The 23,194-nt window shown below is 39.2% G+C and overlaps 3 protein-coding genes across 4 annotated transcripts; all 3 read left to right on the forward strand.

The window, feature by feature from the left end:
- The first annotated feature begins 2,472 nt into the window (after positions 1-2,472).
- Positions 2,473-7,466, forward strand: tmem33 (transmembrane protein 33). Its single transcript, XM_068584047.1, has 8 exons — positions 2,473-2,561; positions 3,539-3,603; positions 4,126-4,220; positions 4,332-4,519; positions 4,753-4,820; positions 5,469-5,602; positions 5,867-5,950; positions 6,726-7,466. Exons 2-8 carry the CDS (start codon positions 3,559-3,561, stop codon positions 6,853-6,855), a joined length of 744 nt encoding a protein of 247 aa, XP_068440148.1. The 5' UTR covers positions 2,473-2,561; positions 3,539-3,558; the 3' UTR covers positions 6,856-7,466.
- A 2,003-nt stretch (positions 7,467-9,469) lies between these two features.
- bbs7 (Bardet-Biedl syndrome 7) lies at positions 9,470-16,280 on the forward strand. 2 transcript variants are annotated; one of them, XM_068584885.1, is made up of 19 exons: positions 9,470-9,889; positions 10,451-10,516; positions 10,665-10,727; positions 10,827-11,002; positions 11,098-11,284; positions 11,401-11,473; positions 11,565-11,672; positions 11,928-12,058; positions 12,500-12,584; positions 12,811-12,913; positions 13,013-13,205; positions 13,317-13,391; positions 13,496-13,564; positions 13,811-13,950; positions 14,072-14,236; positions 14,451-14,560; positions 14,653-14,756; positions 14,980-15,103; positions 15,741-16,280. In XM_068584885.1, the coding sequence occupies exons 1-19, from the start codon at positions 9,854-9,856 to the stop codon at positions 15,872-15,874; spliced, it is 2,142 nt and encodes a 713-aa protein (XP_068440986.1). In that variant the 5' UTR covers positions 9,470-9,853; the 3' UTR covers positions 15,875-16,280. The 2 variants fall into 2 exon arrangements, with proteins under 2 accessions (XP_068440986.1, XP_068440993.1); XM_068584892.1 differs by having other exon boundaries at positions 13,499-13,564.
- A 1,005-nt stretch (positions 16,281-17,285) lies between these two features.
- On the forward strand, positions 17,286-20,828 carry ccna2 (cyclin A2). Its single transcript, XM_068583364.1, has 8 exons — positions 17,286-17,926; positions 18,502-18,727; positions 18,906-19,012; positions 19,181-19,404; positions 19,534-19,738; positions 19,839-19,952; positions 20,059-20,192; positions 20,265-20,828. Exons 1-8 carry the CDS (start codon positions 17,699-17,701, stop codon positions 20,314-20,316), a joined length of 1,290 nt encoding a protein of 429 aa, XP_068439465.1. The 5' UTR covers positions 17,286-17,698; the 3' UTR covers positions 20,317-20,828.
- Positions 20,829-23,194: the final 2,366 nt, after the last annotated feature.

Consider the following 23,194-nt stretch of genomic DNA (forward strand, 5'->3'; position numbering starts at 1 on the left):
ATTACTATTATTATTATTATTATTATTATTATTATTATTATTATTATTATTATGATGATAATAATAATAATCGTTTACTGGAAAAACTCAGATGCCCACACTATTAATGCAATATCATTTTCTGTCTTTGATTTCATGTAACTTTTTTCGAAGTATTATACGAAAATATCTGATAATCGAAAGTAAAAAAACATATTTTCGATTTTGTTCTTTATTTACCGTATTAAAAAAAGAGGTATTATTGATCCTATAATATGTATAACCTGTCTTTGTTGTAGAACTTGACCCAGAAAAGAGGAACATCTCAAAACAACAGGACCATCTGAACAGTGGAGCTGGAGTGGATTCTCCACTAACACGTTCAACCCCGCATGCATCTTATTTTACAGAAAGCTGCATAATCGTCTTAATTCAAATATTTAGTTTCATCTTTCGGAAAACCAAAAAGAGTATTTTATTTTTTTAAAAAGGATATTACTTGGACGTGTTGCATTATATTCTTCTGTGCCTCGGTCGCGTGACGCTCAGCGGGACCACACAGCCTCACTAACGTCCCGTGGACTTCTACCTGCTGTATACATATTCATTGTTTAGAATTCATGGACTCATTTCTCTCTCTGGAAGATGTCTCGGGATTTCTCGGTCTCTCAGAAGCCAAATTAAAACTCCAGGCAGAAAATGGCTCATTTAAATTCTCACCTTGATCTCTCTAGTGACCGGTAATGGTTCGAGAAGAGCTGACGCTTTAAAAATAAAGAAAGAAAGAATCCTCAAGACAAGCTCTATGCTGCTGCTGTCCGCTCGCTGTTTAGACGACATTAAAGAACCAAACAGAAAATAGAGACATTGTTTTTTTTTTGCAGCAGAATCGTCATTAAACATATAAAACATGCCAGGCAGGACGCTGCAGCTTTACTTACTCTGTGTGCTGAGTCGAGGCTCCGCAGTTTAATTACAAGCCCTAATCCCCAATCGCAGATAGTGTCAAAACATGCGACTATTTCTCAGAGATTCCCTTTAACAAGTGGAAACTTAGTGTCCTCCTGCACCATTTTATACATGATGAGCCGTCAGTAATGGGATTATTAAACAAAAACGTTTCAGGCGCTGGCGTTAACCTTTTTTAATGCCTAATTAGGTTTTGCAAAGAAATAATTAGATTCTACAGTGCTTACACTGCCTATATTTTTCAAATGGCAACTGCAGCAAACACATCATCCTGCGACACTCGTGCCAATAATCTGCGGGTATATGCGCTGCAGCAGCAGTCAGATGTAGGATTTAAAAACATGTTGCGACCAAATAAGGTGCACTTATAGCTAAAATATTCATCCGACGCAGGATACAGGCCGAGCTGCAGGAACGCGGGCGCCTGGTCGAGTGCGCCCTCGTGTGGTGGTCTGCAGAATAACATTCATATTGACATTTGAAGGGCGAGATCGGTGGGATATTTTTTTTTTTTTTTTTACTAAAATACCCAAACGCCAAATAATCTTTCTCCAAGTAGTATAGATCTCAATCAGTGACAAACATTAAAAAAAAAAAGTAAAAAAGATGAGTCAGTTTAATAGTTGTAACCCTGTAGATCTTAACATACCTGCTGTGGCTTTAGTACAATGACATCTATCAAACTGATTTTATTTACAAATTATAACTGTCGTGTCATTTGAAAACAGAAAGAAGTGTCTAGTTGTATTATCGTCTCTCTTTAAAAAGAACAAATAATGTATGAAACCAAATTATTTAAACTCAACCAAACTCAATTTGCATTGCACCTGATGAGTCAGATTTAGAATAAACTTTATTGACAGGAATCTGACTCTCTGAATGCTCTCAGTCTGCTTACTACAATACAGGAAGATACACGTGGGCATACAGCTAAAACTGTGTCAACAAAGCTGTCCAGGCAAATAGGTGAAATATTGGTTCATATAGGCTTTATAGAGAAGAACATACATGATAACAGTTACTAAACTGAGCTAAAGAGTGGCGACGAGTACTGGAATGGTAGGAGGACAGGTAATATGTTAATTTTTATAATATGTTAAATTTTATAGATGCAGTATAAGGTTTAATAAATACAACCAGCCTGCATTTACTTACAACAATACATCATTATTACGTTTTGCACAATGTACATAACGTTTAATTTGTATAATTTCAAGTGCAATAATGGTTTGGTATGTCTCTCTCTCTCTCTCAATATATATATATATATATATATATATATATATATATATATATATATATATATATATATATATATATATATATATTTGTGTGTGTGTGTGTGTGTGTGTGTGTGTGTGTGTGTGTGTGTGTGAGTGAGTGAGTGTGTTTTTTGTTTTTCCACTAGAGGGAAGTGTTGACCGAAATGATCCAAGAAAACTATCCAGGAACTCTCATTCTCAGATCTCGCGAGAATTACTTTCCTTTCCCTTCTCGCTCTCTACGCACGCTCCGGAAGGTCAGCTGATCATTTACTTCATTCAGTGTGGTGAACCAGCAGCCTGTCACTCGTAAGCTAGCACGCAACGTAACTGTTCGACGCTATAAAGCTGGTAAGCCGCCTGCTTAAATATTACTGTAACAATATATAAAACTACTATAAACCAAGAGTATTCATTATGTTCCGTCTCTTTTAAACAGCTAACGTCAGTAAACGTAACAGTGGCGCACGAGCTAGCTAACAATAGCGGAGTGTTTTAGCACCAATGCTAGTAACGATGGTAACGAAGAACATTCTAGAGACACCTGCTAATATTAGCCGGCGTCACATCGGAGTTAATAAAACCACCGACAGACGCCCTGACTGATGCTTAACAGATGTTGGTCTGTACTGGTCCATTTGTCGGTCCACGGTTCGCGACGTCGCTCTGTGTATTTTAAGTAACGTTCGCCATTACTCACCCAAACAAGCGACGGCTAATCGGGTCTGCGTCGACGAGCAAAGCTACATGATGGGCTATTATGTAGTAACTGGTCATGTGTCTTGTTTATCAAAATATATTTGATGTCTAAAGTAATTTATTAAACCTGTCAATATAGTAAAGCACGATATTCAGCTCCTAAATGTAACTAGATTAGTTATTGAAGTGATAGAAGCTACATGGATTGTAGACTCAAGTACTTGAGTCAAATGTGTATTTCACCATTGCCACAAATATAGATTGACTATGATTTGTTTTTTGACTGAAAGGTAACTGGCAACTATTTTGAAGAGTCGTTTCAGTCGTTTGTGAAGCAAAAAGCCAAACATGATCTCATTCCAGCTGCTTAACTGTGAGGAGTCTGCTTCTCTTTGACAGACAGCTGGATATCTTGGAGGGGTGTGCTTGTTTGTCAAACAATCAATCCCCAGTCCCTTTTGGGGATCTTTGTTTTTTAATATTTCCTTACGGAAATATAAGCGTCTGACTAATTGACAAAGGAAAGCATCTTTCCTTGCAAAAGCCTAGGACAGATTTAAGTAGCTACTTGCGATTCCTGTTGTTATTACTTGTCAGATAGCTACATGATGTAATTGTTTCCCCAACAGAGCAACCCACACTCCCAAAGATGGCTGACACAAACCCACAAAGTCCTCCCCAGCTAGGGCCTCTGGTAAGTTGGCTGTTTGATCCACACACTTATATCGACCAACTATATCCTACCTTGTAAGATGCACTCTGCTGATTCTACATGCAAAGATAGTCGGCGTGAGGAATACTACAAACATTAGTGTAACTTCTTCTTGTGGTTTCTGAGGAAATAGACCCTAACCCTGACACAGTCGTCCAAACGTTGCCCAAACCTCAGTATTAGAGTTCAATGGGAGCAGTTTAATCATAAATGAGACATCAAGAGTTTCTCAGAGGGGGGATTTATTTCAGAGCAGTGCTTTAATACTTTTCAATCGGCCACCGATTCAATAATCGCTTTATTTCAGCAAATCAGTCGTCAGTCTACATGAGTGAAAAGCTGACCCATTGATGGTGACATGATGGTGTCCCCACATTTTGCCTCAAACACAGCCCAGTTAACGCTGTACACCGTCCACTGGTGTTGTTGTATATCATAACTTTTTCACATTGTATTTTCTTCAACTTTTATGAGCTCAAAACTCTTTATTTTTTTCCCTCACAGCAATTTTTAATGAGTAACAAGCTGGAAACTGCAATGTGGCTTTCGCGACTCTTCACAGTTTACTGCTCCGTAATGTTTATTCTTCCAATTTTGGGGTGAGTACGATCAGTGGCAATGCACATTGTCAACACGCTGCGTTCACCTGACTCTCCGTTCTCTCAGCCTGAATAAATTTCTGAATATTTGTGACCGCTTGTGTATTTCAGACCCTATGCAGCAGCTAACTTCTATCAGCGAGCCTTGTTAGCGAACGCCCTTACCAGTGCCCTCCGCTTGCATCAAAGGCTTCCACGCTTTCAGCTGAGCAGAGCTTTCCTGGCCCAGGCTCTTCAGGAGGACAGCTGCCATTACTTGCTCTACTCACTCATCCTTGTCAACTCCTACCCCATCACGAGTATCCTTTCACCTACAAATATTGGGAAAAGACAAATAGATGTTCTGTCCATGGTTCTGTCTCGTTGAATGAGACAAGTCTCATGATGGTCCCATGTGTTAATCATAAAGACATATAATTATCCAACAATAAGCAACTCTAAAAACTGCACCGCGTGCGCGTGTGTGTGTGTGTTTGTGTTTTTCTGTGAGGTTCTCTATCTTTTTATGTTGATCCTTAACATTTGTGTCCAGTGAGCATCTTCCCAGTCTTCCTCTTCTCCGTGCTTCATGCAACCACCTACACAAAGAAAGTCCTTGATGTGAGTATAAAGCAGCATTCATCTGCTCTGGCATTTTTAATGAAAGTGAAACTGATGTTAGAGCGTCTGTTAGCTTCTGTACTGTGATGTGTTTCATGGTGAAACAGAAACAGTTGGCTCCACACATATGCACATGCAGGCACACACCTGTTTTAGGTGCAGGAGGCGGACGAGGGAAACTCTGCAGATTTTCAACCGGCTCTGCGTCCCTGCAGCTTCCTGAGCTCACCTGCCAGCCAAACGTTCATCTTTATATAACCCCTGCACTGCAGTGACACAGAGCCTTCAGCAAAGATTCCCTTGAATGACTTAAATATCAGCCACATCTTTCTATCACTTTCCATATTACTCTGTTATTTGCTACAATTCACAAACTTTGAATTCCAACACTTCTCTTTTTGTAAACGCCTCTGAGTGCAGGATGAGTCGCCTCAAATTTCAAACCATAACAGAAGCTCAAGATGCTCCAACTCCCATTTCACTTGGATTTTAAAAATCAATTGAAGCTCTTGGTTGATAATGTGACTACCTTTTACATGTTCTTTTCTTCATCAGTATTTCATGAATACTCTGCGCCTCAGTGAAAACTTTAAGTAACTTCTGCGTTGTTGTCTCTTCTGCTTCTGATGTTCTGGTCCGTCTTTCCAGTCTGTGGGCCCCAACAGCCTGATGTTTATCAGAAACCTCCTGGACAAACTTACATCCAATCAGCAGAACATCCTGAAATTCATTGCCTGCAATGAGATCTTCTTGATGCCAGCAACAGCTTTTATGCTCTTTAGGTAAGTGCACGTGTGTTTCTCTTTAGTTTTAGATTTTGTTGTCGAGTTATTGTAGATCGTAACTGTCATATTTTATTTATTGCATTGGAATGTCATGACATTATCGTCCACTATCTGTCCCTGGATGACCCTATGGTCAAAGTACCGATTGTGTTCTGAGACAGTTTTCTGCTTATCGGTCCATTTTCTGTTCATCCATCAGTTTGCTGATCTAGTGTTGCCAAAAATTGTGTAACGTCAATTGGTACTTGTATGTTTTGCCAGTGTCCAGGGAAGCTTGCTGCTGCCTTTTATTTACTACCGATTCCTTACCCTCCGCTACACATCCAGAAGAAATCCATACTGCCGGTAAGCTGATGAATATCATAATAATGCATAACAAAACACAGCTATATATATATATATATATATATATATATATATATATATATATATATATATATATATATATATATATATATATATATATATATATATATATATATATGATTATTCAAGACATTATTGCTGAATCTGGGTATAGTTCACGTTTTTGGCTGCTGTTTCCCTGAGGCATTTATCGTTTTACACTAAATATTTATTATAAATATATGTGATTGCAAACCAAAATTAAATTAAAAAAATAATGACATGCTTGCAGCCATTGGAAGGTCTGTACCTTGTATGCATGACAGCGATAATTTAGCGAGAAAGATATTATCAGTCCAGCAGTATCAGCGTATTTAGGCAAAAGAGACATTTCAGTACAGAAATGTCAGATATGTTTGAGGTAATTCATGAACAGTGTTGCAGTTAGATTGAGTGCACTGTATGTCCTCTCAGATCCAGTATTATTCAGACTGTACGTGCTGCAGAAACATACGCTTGCAGAAACATTAATATAGTGTCATCCAGCAAAATAATGTGTTATGTTGTATTAGAAGCTGCAGTCTGCAGCACAACAAAGACGACAAGCGAAATGGTAGCAGTTTAAAGTTGTTCGTAAGCACTGCACAATGTTACAAACTTGTTTATTTCATCTGACTGTAACACAGTGGTCTCCTGTTCACAAATGTAAAAACCTTAGAATGACCTCCCTCGGGCTGTCAGAGTTGAATATTAAACATATCTGTCTCCACCCCAGCACCTTGTTCACAGAGCTGCGAATTCTCCTGGAGCACTTTATCATGAAGCCTGTGTGCCCCGCCTTCTTCAGGAAGATGTGCTTCAGCAGCATCGCCTTGATCAGCCGCCTCGCCCCCACGGGGGTCTGATTCTAAACTACGTAGAAGTTTTGTTTTTGTTCCGCTTTGGTTTTTCCAACATTTAAGATGTGACTTAAACTTTGATGAGGACAGACATTGCCATCAACCGAAGGGACGGGTTTTTTTGAATGTCAACTTTACAGCCTCTGCTCCAACTTCTCTGTATATCCGAGTACGGTTGAAGAGCAGCCAGTAATGCACTGAAGTCTCATGGTGGTGTTTCTTTTCCCATCTTCTTAATGTGACCTCGTTCGAGCCGTGGACACCCCTCAGTTTATTACGTTCACTGAATGCAGCGCAGTAGACATAAACTGTGATCTGTCTGTACCGGCTGTTATTTTCTCCATTTTATGTCCTTATTTATTCATGAAAATCACTTATTCTATGATGAAACATTAACATTGTGAGATTAGTAACTTAAATTAAATGTGCTTATACATAATAAAAAATGTTCTTTTTTTAAAACATGATTATGTTGTCCTTAGATAGACTGGAGGTTGGGGTTTGTTTGCAGTTTCTATGTGGTCCAATTTTCTTTATTTTTCTTTTTTTTATGTGCAAAGCATCCAGTGTTCTGATTTCTCTAACTGCCTGAATTAAAATGTGTTCTATCAATGCCATCAACCCACTTTTTTAACAACTTACAAAATATATGGATGTATGACGTCAAAATAGCCGTTGAATTGAGAAACAAGATATCAGCTGTATTTTATAGAATGTTTTAAGGTACCAGACATTTTGATGTAGACTTCATATTTAAAAAGAGTTGAAAATGCCTCATGTTTTGAATGCATAGTCCCCTTGTTTATCATTTTCAAAGCTGTTTTGAATTTGCTTCATCTATTTGTTGCTATGTAGGTTTCATGCTTATTGCATGTTCGCGTCTATTGTTTTTTTGCCATGGTAAATGTGTTTATTTGCCTACAGACAAACTACATTTTTATTACAAGTATAAAATGATCTCTTAATTAAACCAATAAAATATTAAAGAATAGGTATACGGTTTGAGCTTATAATTTGGATTTGATCACTGCAATTAACACATCTTCAACTAATGACCCATTTCACAACCATGGATATGAAATGCATACATATATACTGACAAACAATGTATATATCTTTTGGGTGAGGAAGTTGTTTTTTAAGCAAACTATACTAACTTTCAGTTCCATCTTTCATCAGTGAATATATTTGTTATTTTACTTTAGTTGTGTAGCCCATATCACATTTTGCATTCATTTAGGTGCACTACCTCGGCCGCTGGAGTTGGTATACCTGTGCAAAGTGCAATCTCCGATACGACGATAAAGTCTACTTTTGTTTTACACATCATGCTCAAGTGTATGTGACACTGCCATGTTAATGAAATATGTTTTGGCATTGAGGTCATAGTTAGTGGCGGTGGCTCTTCTTACCTCATCCTTGTGATTAGGTAGAGGGGTGAAGAATTAGAGACCAGTTTAAGACCATGTTTAACTATGACCAATGATTATACATATTTATATATTATAAACCATCAGTAGCGGGCCGTCAGGGCCTGCTTAGCATTCTCTGCTGGTCTAAACAGAATCACAAAGTTATAGCTATTTTATAATTTAATTGTGGGACAAAAGTGCAACTTTTGAGCCAACAGATTATGGTTTAATATTTCTGATAAAGCAGGAGACGCATGTAGCTGCATACATAAAACCATGTTCATGCAGTGCATGTGTGTAATTAAGAATACAGAAGAGCAAAGTATAAAACAAACTATTAAAAATTGTTTTTTTATGATCAAAAGGCTTGGCCTTCTTTTCCAAATGTATTTGTTATCAAGGGTTTATTATCTTTTCCTCTCACACACTAGATATCAGCTATACAGTGTGCGCTGGAATGCACTACAACCAGAGACAGTGTAAACAGGTCTAATGGAGGCATCCTGCCGAGCTTAGTGTGCGGGCTGTTTGCAGGTGACAGTGTTACACTTTCTTTCTTTTTTAAATCCACAAGTCCACGCAGTTGGTCTTTTTTGTTTATTTAGTCGCTGAGAATAAGCAAACATCTTTACTTTTTTTTTCTCATAGTTTAAAACCAGGTTGTGCACATGTTTAGCTTTTAACAGGATTAGGATTGCAAACAGTCTTATAAGTGTTTGAACAGCCTGAAGTGTTGCCTCAGGAACAGGAAGATGCCCACAGACTCCATCAGGATTGGAGTGCTTTATATGAAGGTAGATTTGTCTTTATTAAGCAAACAAAAAACATATTTTGTGAGCTAATTTCTCGTTTGTAAGACTGAACGCGGAGGTAGAACATCCACTGGCCGCCACTGGTATGTATATACACACAGCATCAAAAACTGAACAATGTTAAAGCAGATTTTTTTGGCAGAGCTGTAATATTGAATTGCATTGGATTGCACAGATGAACCAGAGCCGTGGGTGTCCCTAATAAAGTGGCCACTGTATATCTAATTCACCATAAACTAGCCAACCAATCAGGATTCGGCAACGATCCCAGTCGACATGGACTAGCCAACCAATCAAGACACGGCTACAAATCCCATTCGCTCTCATCCAATGGCGTTACGGCTTGTTAACTCATGCAACGTTGCCGTTGACAACGGCTGCTGCGTTGATCTGGTCCTGAAGTGTTTGGAGACTGACGCTACTTAGTATTCTCGTTAAAAAATAGGCTGCATGTTCGACTTAACAACGCGTACAAACCGCGACCTGCTTCCACAGATTTTACTGTTACTCTGTAGTTTCAGTTAAAGAGTATATGTTTTCAAACAAAGTAGAGAAGAATTCGTGTTTAAGCCAATTAGCCTGCGAGCTAACGTTAGCACGGCGAGCTAATCTCCTCGCTTTGGATAATCTTCGGACTCTCTTCGTTACTTTGGTCTTCAACACGTTGGGAACGACATTATAAGGACTGAGTATAAGAACTGGATGACCTGACGTCTTTCGTGGGATTTAACGTTACTTTTTTTGCTTTTGTATGTTTTAAGAGAAAAAAGGAGAAAGAAGATGGAGATCAACCTCAATCGAGTTGATTACATTCAGGTAACACCAGAGTGTTTGTAGATGTCTTTGGCTGTCACCAGGTCTGTTGGGCTTCTATGTGATCAGTTCTACAGAACTAACCTTAGTCAGTTTTAGTTATACCTTTGCTGTGCATTATCTCATGTTGTTGCTTTGTTTTGTGTTATTACATGTTGTATTATTGAACAATAGTTAAAACAATAGAGATACATTGTATTTAAAAGACGAAACAAAGGAAAGCATGAATACGTTGCGGATCTTATTTACTCAAAAGTCTCAGTTAACAATAATGTTTTACGCCCGGGTCTAAATGAGCTGACAGTTTCAGAAGACCTCAGGTGAAATCAAAGATGCACTTTATTTAGTGCTTCATAGACAAGCAAGTAAGTGGTCAAAATCTGTTCTGTGTGAAGACACATTATAGTAGTTTAGCTTGCTGAAAACTATTTGCATGAACATATTTATTTGCGTCTTGTTTAGTCCGAAATCCTTTAATTCTTGCAATGTTTTCCACAGTGTATTCCTTCAAGAAACATTAATAACTTTGTCAATAAACAAATATGTTCTGCTTTGTCCTTACAGGTTGGTGTGACATCACAGAAAACTATGAGGCTGCTTCCAGCATTGGGAAAGAAGGCAACTCAAAAGGTATTAATCTGTCACAGCAATGTCTGTGCTTCTCCGTGTGCCTGAAGTTATTGGAGTTTGCAGCAGTGATTTAATTAAAGTGTGTGGAAGAATTGTAAAATCTGCAAATTTCCTGTTGCATGACTAAAAAAGGATTATCTTGTTTCAGGTTGCTATCGCTGATCATGATGGTGTACTGACATGTTTTGGGATGAAGAAGGGAGAAGCAGTGGTGAGTTAGAACGGCTCTGTCTTCATCAGGCTAGCAGTTGTTTCTTAATGTATTGAATTTCAGTTTCTAATGTTAAGGGATCTGACTCCTTTGTTTCAGCCTGTGTTTAAAACATTACCAGGGCAGAAAATATCCAGAATGGACCTCGGAGGAGCTGCAGGAACGCCACAGGAGAAGATCTTTGTTTGTTCTGGTTCTCAGGTCCGAGGATTCACCAAGAAAGGCAAACAGTTCCTCACCTTTGAAGCCAACCTCACTGAAAGCATTAATGCCATGTAGGTACCGCCTCTCCTCTTTTTGGTTGACTTACAGTGCTTGATTGACTGGTGCTGAACTGTGTGAGTTTTACTGTTGGTTATCTCTTTCCCAGGCATGTCTTAGGCGCTGACCTCTTTGTGTGTGCAAGTTACATCTTCAACCACTACTCTGACTGCAAGGACCAGCACTACTATCTCTCTGGAGACAAAGTCAATGATATCACGTGTTTGTCTTCAGAAAACTTGACTCTCCCCGTCCCGGTCCTTGCATGCCAAGATCGGGTTCTCAGAGTCTTGCAGGTAGACCAAGATTACATTTGCTGTTCCGATTTTGCGACATCTTGTTTTGTTTTTATCCCTTAAACAATTAGTTGAGATTCATTATTCTATGTTTTGTTATTTATTTAATCCTGTAGGGATCAGAGCTTGCCTATGACATTGAAGTCCCTGGCCCTCCATCTGTCTTGGAACTATACAACAAAGATGGAGGCAAGTTGACCTTCCTGTGTGCTGTGTACTAGAACAATAAAAACACAAGACTGATTTATAGGAAACAGATCTCATACTGATTTCTCTACAGGTGAGGAAATCCTTTACGGAACTACTGATGGCAAAATAGGATTGGTGCAGATCGGTGAGAGCGCAGCTGCGCTTAAATGGGAGATCGACAACGACAAAAAGAAAGGAGGTATGTTTTGACCGTAATGACAGTCAGGTTTTGCTGGTTTATCCATATACGCAAATACACAAATAACCATGTTTAATACCAACCGCTTTCCACATCATATGAATATTAGGAGGTACGAAAACAGGAAACAATCATGATTCCTTAATCTTATTTATGTTTTTTATTGATGATGTTGATAAGAGCAGTTTTTCAAACAGGTTTGGCTTTTTTAATAACCATCCAATGTGTTTGATTTACTTTGCTGTCTCCCATCAGGAATTCTTTGCATTGACACTTATGACATCATGGGAGATGGCGTAAATGATGTCCTGGTGGGCAGAGATGATGGGACGGTTGAGATCTTTGGGTTCGACAGCGCCAGTGAACCCACATTACGCTTTGAGCATGTGAGTTTATGTTTAGCATCTTCTCTTAGCACTCATCTTTTATCAATTTACTCCCTCCAAATTCCATCTCCAATCACTCACATTTTTGCTTTTGAAATTCAATTTACACTATTGTAATGTTTAACCACAGATTATGATATTTGTTCTGTCAGTACCATGCAGCTCTAATGCGCTGCATTCACACTTAAGTGTTCAGTTTGATTTGAAACAGCTGATCCTGTGTTAGTTGCTTTTTCATACCCAGATCTTTTCAAGTCAGTGTCTCTTTTAAAAGTAGTAGCAATAACTTACATTTTTAAATATTATATACTATTAGTTATATATTGTATGTGCATAAATACATAACTAGCATTTTCTTAGATTCGTGTGTCTATTGTTATTTTGTATTATATGATTGCTCATCATTGATGGCCAAATTGTCTTTTATTTTTCTGACTTCAGGTGTTGTCAGAGAGTGTGACCTCCATCCAGGGTGGCTGTGTGGGGAAGGAGTCTTATGATGAGGTCTTGACTGCCACTTACACAGGTTGGACGAAAAACATATATAAAAATAAGAACTATGTACTTCACACATTTCCTCAGTCAAGAAAACATGTCTGTTGTTCAGCCAGTCTATCTGCAATACTTTGAATTCAATAAGAGATTTACAGTAATTTCTCACTTTTGACATATACAGTTAATGTACAGTCGTTGAACCAGATCTGATATGCAGAGCATATTCTGCTTTGCTGTTCTCTCATTACCTCATTCAGGATGGGTGACTGGTTTGACCACTGAGCCCCAGAAGGCTGAGGCCGGCCCCGGAGACGAGGTCAGAATGAGTAAGGAGATCCAGTCCAAAGTAGAAGCCCTCAGGTATCAGCAAAAAAAAGTGCCTCATTGCCTCTTTTTTGTTCTTTTTGATGTGTTTGACTTCCCATGTCATGATTTATTAACCATATTGTTTGGTCCTAGGACGGAGCTGGAGCAGCTGCAGGTCAAAGTCCTGCAGGGCCGAGAGCAGTACCAGCAGACCTCTCAGTCGAGCACAGCCGTCTCTGCTGTGCCCGTCTTCAGCATCAATGACAAGTTCACCCTCAGCCAGGACGATGCCAGCTACAGCCTCACTCTGGAGGTTCAGACCGCCATCGACAATCTGCTGCTGCAGGTCTGCTCATTATGATAACCCTGTGTCGTTATAACCTCTGGCGATGCCTATGACTCCCTGTCAGAGGCGTAAACAAGCTAAATGTAACTTAAAGATGAATCTCCTATGCAGAGTGACGTCCCCATAGACCTGCTGGATGTGGATAAGAACTCGGCTGTTGTCAGTTTCAGTGAATGTGATTCAGAGGTGAGCTGTTTAAACCCTTTCTACATAGGATACACATGCTTAATAATAAAGGTCATGAGTCTGCTGCTGCTCCCAAAGGCCTGAAACTCTTATTCTGTCTCCAGCAGCCTAACGGGAACTTCCTCCTGGCCACGTACAGATGCCAGGCCAACACTACCAGACTTGAGCTCAAGGTAACACATCAAAACCCAGCATATGTTTCTGTTTCTCCAGCATCCAGCGGCCTTCCTTTCTTTCACGGGCCTGTCCTTTGTGTAATTATAAGTCTCTCAGACAGTTCTGAGCTGCGTCTTGTGCTCATTGCATCGGTCACTCTACCCAAAATAGAAACATTCCTCGCCACCTGTTCCATTTGTTTAAACTATTTGATTAACCACCACAGGAAAAATAATGCCTTCCATCCAAAATAACTGTTCCAGGTGAGGTCCATTGAGGGACAGTATGGGACCCTCCAGGCTTACATTACCCCCAGACTGCAACCCAAGACATGCCAGGTCCGCCAGTACCAGATCAAACCTCTGTCCCTCCACCAGCGGATACACAGCATAGACCTAGAAAGGTAAAAGACTCCAACTTAAGACTATTAGCTCAATGTGACATTGTTATCATCTATCAGTTGTTTAGCCATGTTTCAACATGACCAAATATACATCTTATTTGTCCCTCTGTCTCCCACACAGGCCCATGAACCGGCTCAGTCTGGTGGGACAGTTCAGTTTTGCTGAGATCCACTCCTGGGTGGTCTTCTGTCTGCCAGAGGTGCCTGAGAAAACGCCAGCAGGAGAGAGCATCACCTTCTATTTCCATAACACTTTTCTTGGGACACAGCTTGAAGCCACCTACTGGTAAATACAAGCCCAGAGTAGAAAGGGTCTTCTAAAAGTTACATTGTAGGGATTATGACATAACTCAAAAGGGGTTGTGACATTTTATGACATTTCTAAAGTCCCTATAAATGTATTATTTGTGTTTTTATATATGATTTCCACTGATTTGACTGGGATTTGTGTGATAATCTATTCGCAAACAAACGTGTGTTTTTCTGTATCTTCATTTTAGCAAAGGTGAAGGTCACTTCAAGTCAGACAACATCTCTACCATCTCCATACTGAATGATGTTCTCTCTAAAGAAGCCACTAAGAGAAAAATCAATCTGAACATTTCATATGGTGAGTGAATTATTCTTATTATTCATTTTTAGCTGACAAAAACATTCCGTTAAACTGTGTATAACTGTGTTATTTGTTTGTTAAACTTCCAGATATAAATGATGACTCTGTGAGCCACACTCTAAAGATGATACATCCAAAACTTGAGTACCAGTTGCTGTTGGCTAGAAAAGTTCAGCTCACCGATGCACTTAAAGTACGTACTGGTTGAATATGTCGTCTTAAAAGAAAAGATCCACCACAAAGAGATATTTTGTGTTTCAACACATTCACTGTGTTCATGAGCCCACCTTTGGTTCAATGCTTCAAATTCTCACCCGTTTCTTTTTTGGGGCTGTTAAACAACTTCTTTGGAAATTATTTTGTTTATTACATACTTACCTTCACCTCACATGCTCTCTAATTTCCCTGATTGGCAGGAGCTTCAGGTTCATGAGGGGAACGCCGACTTCCTCATCCCAGAGTATCGCAACATCTTGGATGAGTCCGCTAATCTGCTCGAGGAGTACAAGAAGCAGCCAGCGCACCTCGAGAGGCTTTATGGTGCAGCATTATTTCTTTATTTGCACATAAACATGTAAACAAAAAAGACACAGCAGAAACAAATTCAGAGAAAGGTTGTGCAAGAGAGGTTAGAAGAAAATACCTCCCCTATTAGATATCAATAGTCATATTTAAAATAAGAAAAACGCTGAAAAGATATAACCGACATTGCATAAAAAATAGTGTCAAACAATTTATACATGAATACACAAGTCTGGTATATGTTGTGTTTTCTGAAGAGAAATGAGAAGATGAGTCACATGTGTAAGAAGATAATCACGAGAGGAATTGTTTTTGATTAGGAACATTTTTTTTAGATAAGTGACATGCGGCGGCCCAAGCAGTTTGACAATACATGAAAATATGAAGATAAGTTAAGATAAATACAGGAATAATTAATTTATTCATAGTCTTTTTACAGACTTTTTACAGACCATACGGTATTGCCATTACTCATGGATTTCCACCAACACACATGTCCAGAGATACTTTCACTCAACTTATTTTTTACTTCCTCTCTACCATGTATCTTTTATTAATTTTTACCCAAAAGTAAAGCTCCATACGTGAGCCTGACATTGTGAGGAAGAGCTTGTTGGCTGGTGGTAACTTGTTTTGTTTTCTTTATTTCCTGTAGGAATGATCACAGACCTCTTCATCGACAAATTCAAGTTTAAAGGCCAGAACGTGAAAACCAAAGTGTCCTCGTTGTTGGAGATACTCGATAATTACGACTTAAATTCTCTGTTAGACTTTTTCAATGAGACATGATGTCTTGTCAATCCGAGGGTATTTGTTTACTTGTCTTTGAGTGTTTTTATGTGTGCTATTTTTGTATTGTAAATACAACAGTGTTGTTATATGGTAGTTACTCGCGGTGTCAATGTCATGTTGTTATACTGCCATATATTTTGTTTTGTCCTCAAAATGGTGTAAAATATTAAAATATTTATAATATATTTTGATAGCATCTAAAACCAAGGTTGGTAATCAATAAACCAATAGAAGTTTTCCAGGATAATGCAGGTTCTTCTTTATTTAGTGACTAAGCTTCGGTTGTGGTTTGAAATTTGACCATATGTCACCAAACGTATGCTAAAGACTGTATGTTTTTGTATCATGATCATCATAGCACTGTGAGTTCCCCCAGATGAAATAAAAAATGTAAACTTTGTAATGTGTATCCTTCAAGAGGCTGATGGAAAGTATAGTGAACAAACCCAACTGAGAAAATATGAAATTCCACTGGAAAGAAACGTTATTATGACACCATGAGACATTATTTTTGTAAACCACACACTAAGTCTCATCCATTAAATTGTTACGTCTGCAATCGATTGATAAACTTATGCATGTTTACTTATTATCTCCAATTATTTGAATGTTTACACTTACAAGAACCAAAAATAACATGGTACAACAATGTTGCTGGATTGCAGCAAGTACTTAGTTTGAGTATTTCCACTTTATGCTACTTCACTAAATGTATAAGAAAAATATAGAACTTTTACTAGTGAACCAAAATGTAAATGCTGCCTTAATATTAAAGTATAAAGTGAGTATGTTGTATTCCCAACAATGATTCTGTGTTAAATCACCCATGGTTGGAGCAAATGTATTTACAATACAGCAAATGGCTGTACGTCTGCATCAATGAACATCATCCAGGAACGTAACTAAGTAATTTACTCAATTATGAGGTACTTGTACTTTACTTGAGTATTTCCCTAAACTACTACTTCATTTTAGAATATACTAAATACACACTGTTAATACAAAATATAAGTCAACTATTTTATTATGATACATTTCTATAAATTAAGTCAGCTAACAGCATATAAAGCAATTACCATGAACTATACTCTCACCTTCATGATGGCATTAATAATTATTATCCAGGCTTGTTATATGATTATAAGTGAATGTACCATTCTATACAATACATAGTATTATTATTATATGTTGAAGCTAGTAATATGAATGCAGGCTTGTTCCAATAGTATCACTAACGTAACAATACCTAAATAAAAGCTCTGAGTACTTCTTGAGCAGCTCTTATAACGTTTTGAACTTTAATGTTCAAATTTGTCAAACCGGGTTTGAATTTGTAATCAGGCGAACATTGCGCTCTCTCGGCTCCCGTACTTCCGTCGACGTCACTCCCTCCCCGGCCCATGATTGGTCCGTTTCAATCCTCGCGGGCTACTTGAACTGAGAGAAAGCGATGTCTGTTATGTTCCCGTGTTAGTGGACTGAGGCTAGCTGGCTCTTCTGCAGGTTTGTAGTAACTTTGTAACTTGCGAGTATGGCAACTTAAGAGCAGGTTACAACATCTCGTAAAACGTGTACCCACAACTGGGCTTTTAGTGTCTGCTTTTGTGTGAGTTTAATAGTCGTTGCTATATCAACGGCTTAGTTTAACCTGCTCCAGCAAGGTAGCAGCTAATGCTAGCCTCCACATAACCGTCCACACGCGATCATCTTAAACCCGTTGTGTGGTATTTTTATATAGATATATACATAGTGTCCCTCGGTTGTGGGAGTATCTTTTTCTAAGCAAACGGGTAAAAGTTGCGCTGTTCATTGCGCGGCACCATGTCTGGAGCTAACAGAGGACAAGCTAGCGTGGCTGGCGAGTTTCACAACCAGGAGAACATGTTGTCAAGACTGAGGGGTTCCCTGAAACCCAGAGCTGCTAATGCTGCAAGCGATAACCAAGAAAACCTTCCACCGAAACAAGCCGCCGGCAGCACCAGAACCGTCCTTGGAGCCTTGCAGAACAACCTGCGGAGCAAAACTCAGAACCAGCGCGGCACGAAACAGGTCTGTTTGGGGTTACCGGTGCTAAAGGGCTCGAGCTAGTGTTAGCTGATAACTGTAGTTAAGATGGAGGCGCATTGTTGTTTTTGGAGGCAACTCATTTCAATTATCTTGCCAGTTAAAATACTCTTATCTGCATTGACTGTTTTTAACGCTTTAAAGCTTAAAATGTAGTTTTAAATTAGCTCCCTCTGTTACAGATTGTCCGCCATTTTCATATCGCATTAACTGTTACACGTTATACTCAAACTGCTGAATTCAACTGCTTAAAAAAACCAACACACGACCTGTAAAATTAAAATGTGTCACTTGTGCAATGGTTATTCTTGTCTTTTTAAAAAATAAACTACATTAGTGGTCCAAGTTACCACGTTGTTCAATGCCCAAGCTCACTGTTCAAATTTTATTTTCCATCACTGAACATTTCATAATATTCCCCCAGCATACATTGTTCCAGATCGTTTTTGTTTTTTTTGTAATCATGATTTTCTTTTTCTCCTGGTTAAACCCTGACCCTTATGTGGCATACATCTGAACTAACCTTCTCCACCCCCCCACCCCCCACCCCCTGCTTCCAGGAGTCTTCACAGACCTGCAAAAATGAAGACTTGGGGAAAAGCTGCTCAGAGAACATCTCTGCCAAGCAGCCCACTTTCCAGATCCATGTGGATGAGCCTGATGGCGCCTGCACCAAGAAGCCACAGCTGGTTAATCCCGTCAAAGCCAAAGCCATCTCTGATACAATCAATGCTGTGGCACGGCTCCGACAGCCTCTGGCTACCATTGATATGGATCTCAGCTTTGGTGGGTTGAGAATACCTGGCAAAATGTCTGCTTTATTCTTTTGCGCCTCCTGGCTACAAATGTCCACTTTAATCTCCCAAATTTACAATGCGGTTCTATATTGAAATTGCTGTTAAAGTCCATTGTTTGTGCTTATCTGAAGAGTTTCACTTTGAGCTAACTTTATTTCTTTCTTCAGACTCTCCCATGGACATGTCTGTTGTTGAGGGGGAGGAGAAACTAGTTGACGTAAACGAGGTCCCAGAGTATGCTGCTGAAATCCACACGTACCTGAGGGACATGGAGGTGAGAAATGTAGTAAAATACAGATCATCTCTGCTTGAACAATTCTTTCAACAGTGTCTTGCAAGTTATAATGTACCGTTATAAGGCCTTTCTAGAAATGCACTTTATTTTATTAAAGTACAACTTGCCGGCAAATAGATTTGTAAGTAACTCACTGATCCTCCACAGGTAAAAACCAGACCCAAGGCAGGTTACATGAAGAAGCAGCCTGACATCACAAATAGTATGAGGGCCATTCTGGTCGACTGGCTGGTCGAGGTTGGGGAAGAGTACAAGCTCCAGAATGAGACTCTGTATCTGGCTGTAAACTACATTGATCGCTTCCTCTCCTCAATGTCGGTCCTGAGGGGGAAACTTCAGCTTGTTGGGACTGCTGCCATGCTGTTGGCTTCGTAAGTAGCCATTCTATTCAGTCAACTTACTCAAATTTGCAAAATGCCTGTTCAAAGTCGTCTTTCCTGCTCAGTGATTTAAAAAAAAAAAAAATGTATATAAACTATTTTTAAAATGTTCATATGCAGGAAATTTGAGGAAATCTATCCTCCGGAGGTGGCAGAGTTCGTTTATATCACAGATGATACGTACACTAAGAAGCAAGTGTTAAGAATGGAGCATCTGGTGCTTAAAGTGCTCTCCTTTGATCTGGCCGCACCAACCATCACCCAGTTTCTCACCCAGTACTTCCTTCACCATTCAGTTACCAAACAGGTGGAGAGCCTGGCAATGGTGAGCAAAGCATTTAAAAGTGAGCCTCTTTGGCACATGTCAAAGAATATTAAAGCAAAGTGCATCAGATCAATCTCTGAATTTGCTTTTTGTATTTCAGTACCTTGGGGAGCTCAGTCTGGTCGATTCAGATCCCTTCTTGAAGTACCTCCCTTCGCATACAGCTGCTGCAGCCTACACTCTAGCAAACCACACTGTGACTGGTGGCTCATGGGTAAGTTTGAGGTAGAATACTCCAAATGTATGCATGAGAGTCTGTTGTCTCCTGAACTGTGGGCTTGTGCAAACATGCCAGATGACTCCAGTTGTCTCCTTCTCAGCCCAAGTCCATGGCAGAGATGTCTGGCTACTCACTTGAAGAGCTGATGCCATGCATTGAGGATCTGCATCAAACTTTCCTTAGTGCTGCTCAGCATGCCCAGCAGTCTGTTCGGGAGAAGTACAAGGGACCAAAGTAAGTGTGCTGCTCTTAATTAAGAATTTAAATAGTCTTGTGCAAATGTTCTAAAACTTGTTTCTCTTCCAGATACTCAGAGGTTTCCCTGATCGACGCTCCATCTAAATTGCTGCTGAACTAACTTTTGTCTCCCTTGCATTGTAGAGTTTTGTACCTGTGTCAGACATTAAGATTTTTTTTTTTAATGATGTGTTTTACAATTTAAATGACATGACCTGCTCTTCTTGGAGTAGCGCTCGATGTTTAGAGTTTTTACGGTATTTTTATATACTCAATCCTGACATTCATACCAGATACTACAGTTGGGTAATCAAGCAGTTTTACTTTTAATCAGACAAACCCTCATCTTTGATCTGCAGTGTCAAGAACTCCGCTGGACTTGCAATGTACGAAAACCCATAAAACGGAACGGTTTGTTCCACTTTTTTTAAAGGTTAAGTTGATGGCAGTTGTTGCTGGTTCATCTTTAGCGGTGCAACCTTTAGGGCGTCATGGGATGCACATTAAAGTACATTTTTGTCTGTAATGGAGTTGGCTGTCTAATTACTTGGATGTCTTTGAAGTAAACAGCTTTTTCAAGGCATCATCTGCACTGTAAAAATAGCTCTTGTAAATAAAATTCATTTAAAGTAAGACTGCATGTTTTTGTCTTTATGGGGCAGCAGAGGACCAGTTTTGGTTTGTAAAGGGTTTCTTCATATGGACTGTGGAACCAAACCTTTAATAAGTGATTCTGTAGTTTGCAAAACCAGACTTTCACCAGTCAAATTGTTCTGCTTGGTCTAATTGGAATAGCTTCACATCACGTGCCTGTAAGTTGAAATACTGAGCTGTGGTAATATTTGGCTAAGGCAAAATTGAGTGCTTTCTATACTTCACTCATTTGTTTTGTGACGCCACACTAATGCTCTCTTGCAGGAAATTTACTGCGTGTTAAAATTTTCTTGCTCAGTATTACGTCAAAACTTATATGGACAAAGACTACCATTTACGACTCAAATGGTGTGACATGCAAGAACATTTCTAAAATGTATTCAATGAAGTCTTCAACACAAACTCATTTGCTCAGTGTGTGTATACATGTTGGGTCCCGGGACACAGATTGTAATATTCCATTGACGTTCCAGCATTATGAATGCAGTCCAGGTTGCAGAAGCTCCCGTTTTTCAGCACTGTAGACTCAAATATTCTCGGCGTCATTTTGGGTACAGCCACACAATGAAGAGCTCATAAATCCAGAAGTGTTTCCTACTTTATTGTAGTGGCAGACAGATTATATAAGTACTTGACTTATGTTAACCTATTATAGTTTTCCTACTTGGGAACATTCAAATTGCATTTACTTTCAATATTTCTTTACTGTTATCAGTTCATATTAAGACATGTAGACATTAGTCCATAAAATATATTTAACCACAACATGACAGTAAATATTCAGAGCCCATAGTGCAAGGTCACAAATGCAACACAAATATGAAATATGTAAAACAAATGTATATATGACAATTGAATATTTTACATAATTCAATTTGTGATTTCAATTAGTAATTGGAGGAAAAATGTATTTACTCTTAATCAGTTACTGTTTCACTGTTATATTCAGAATCATATCTTAATCATCTGTCCTATTGTAAGGCTTGTGACGTATCATTGAACTCTTCCTTGTTAAAACTTACACACAAACTTGCCATGTCTCCTGATAGTCATACTGCAGAACCTCATGTCTCTGTTTTGGGAACATGAAGCTCCTCGTTGTTTTGTAACTGGCTGATGCAAACCCCTCTATGGGATGACTGGGGGAAAGGTTCACGATTAGGCCGAAGACGTCACGAGCGCTTTGGTTAATCGTTCATGATATGTATTTAAGAGGTAGTCCTTCAGGAGATTGGGATGCAGTCCAGGATGCGCAACCACGTTGTGTGATTCTTCTCTGCTCCTTTCTTGCAACAAATAATGTCCAGATCAATGATTTTACCACACGGTGTCAGGGAAATCTTTCTAACAGTAATTTAACTGGAAACACATTTTCCTCAAGCAATTCCTTTTTATCGTCAGTTTGCTCCTCACTCACCATTTACGTCACATGTTGGGTCTTGAGCTGGTGAAACAAAGCAGGTAACATTGCCTCATAGAGATAAATATACCCACTGATATCTCCTTATTATCCCAGCACGGTGGGTGAATGGTTAGTGCGCGCGTCTGTCACACGAGAGCCCCGGGTTCGATAATAGGGTAAGCAACATCATATCCCCCCGTTAGGTTGTCAGCGCGCTGGGTTGGTTGTCAATTGTCTGGCCCAATGACCTGGTAGGCAAGTGGAAGGTCCCGCAACTATGGCTCGAAGAAGTAGCTGTCCAAGACTAGCCCCGTGAAGATAGATCAACGAACTCTCTGTTTGTGTGTCGCGTGAACCGACTACCGTGTGTTTTTTGTTCCTTTAAATAAAGATAACGTGATCGTGTGGCACTGCTACGGAAAGCTACGCTTCTTGGGCTTCCAACCAGCCTAACCATTTCAAGATCGGACCACCACAGCAGCTACAGTTCACGTTAATGTCCAGACAACAACCGACAAATATTGGTGAGTCGCTTGATTTGTTATGATCCAGGAGCAGAGTTATTCAGTGGAAGCACTTCCGCTGATATTTAAAGTCAAATATGCAGGATCTCTGCATCTCGTTACTTCTATGTTCCTACATTTAAAAGACGAGTTGATCTATTAAACATATCTTAAATACCACAATGTGGCTGCAGGTGGTGCCAGAGCTCAGTTATCTCTTTTTACTTGTTGCCAGTTACAAATACTTATAAAATGCAGATATGATGAGTGAGGTTGAGTATAAAACCGTCATCTGACAACTTGAGCTGTCTATGCTAATAATGATAACAATGGTCATATATTAACTAAACACTTGTATGTTAACTGTTCCATAATGTCCCCAAAATGATATTTTAGACTAACGGAGAAAGTGTGATACAGTGAATGCATCATGCCAACAT

Source organism: Clinocottus analis, unplaced genomic scaffold (assembly GCF_023055335.1).
Source record: "Clinocottus analis isolate CAN_PGR_092001 unplaced genomic scaffold, fCliAna1.0.p SCAF_10, whole genome shotgun sequence".
In the NCBI taxonomy this organism is placed as follows: Eukaryota; Metazoa; Chordata; class Actinopteri; order Perciformes; family Cottidae; genus Clinocottus; species Clinocottus analis.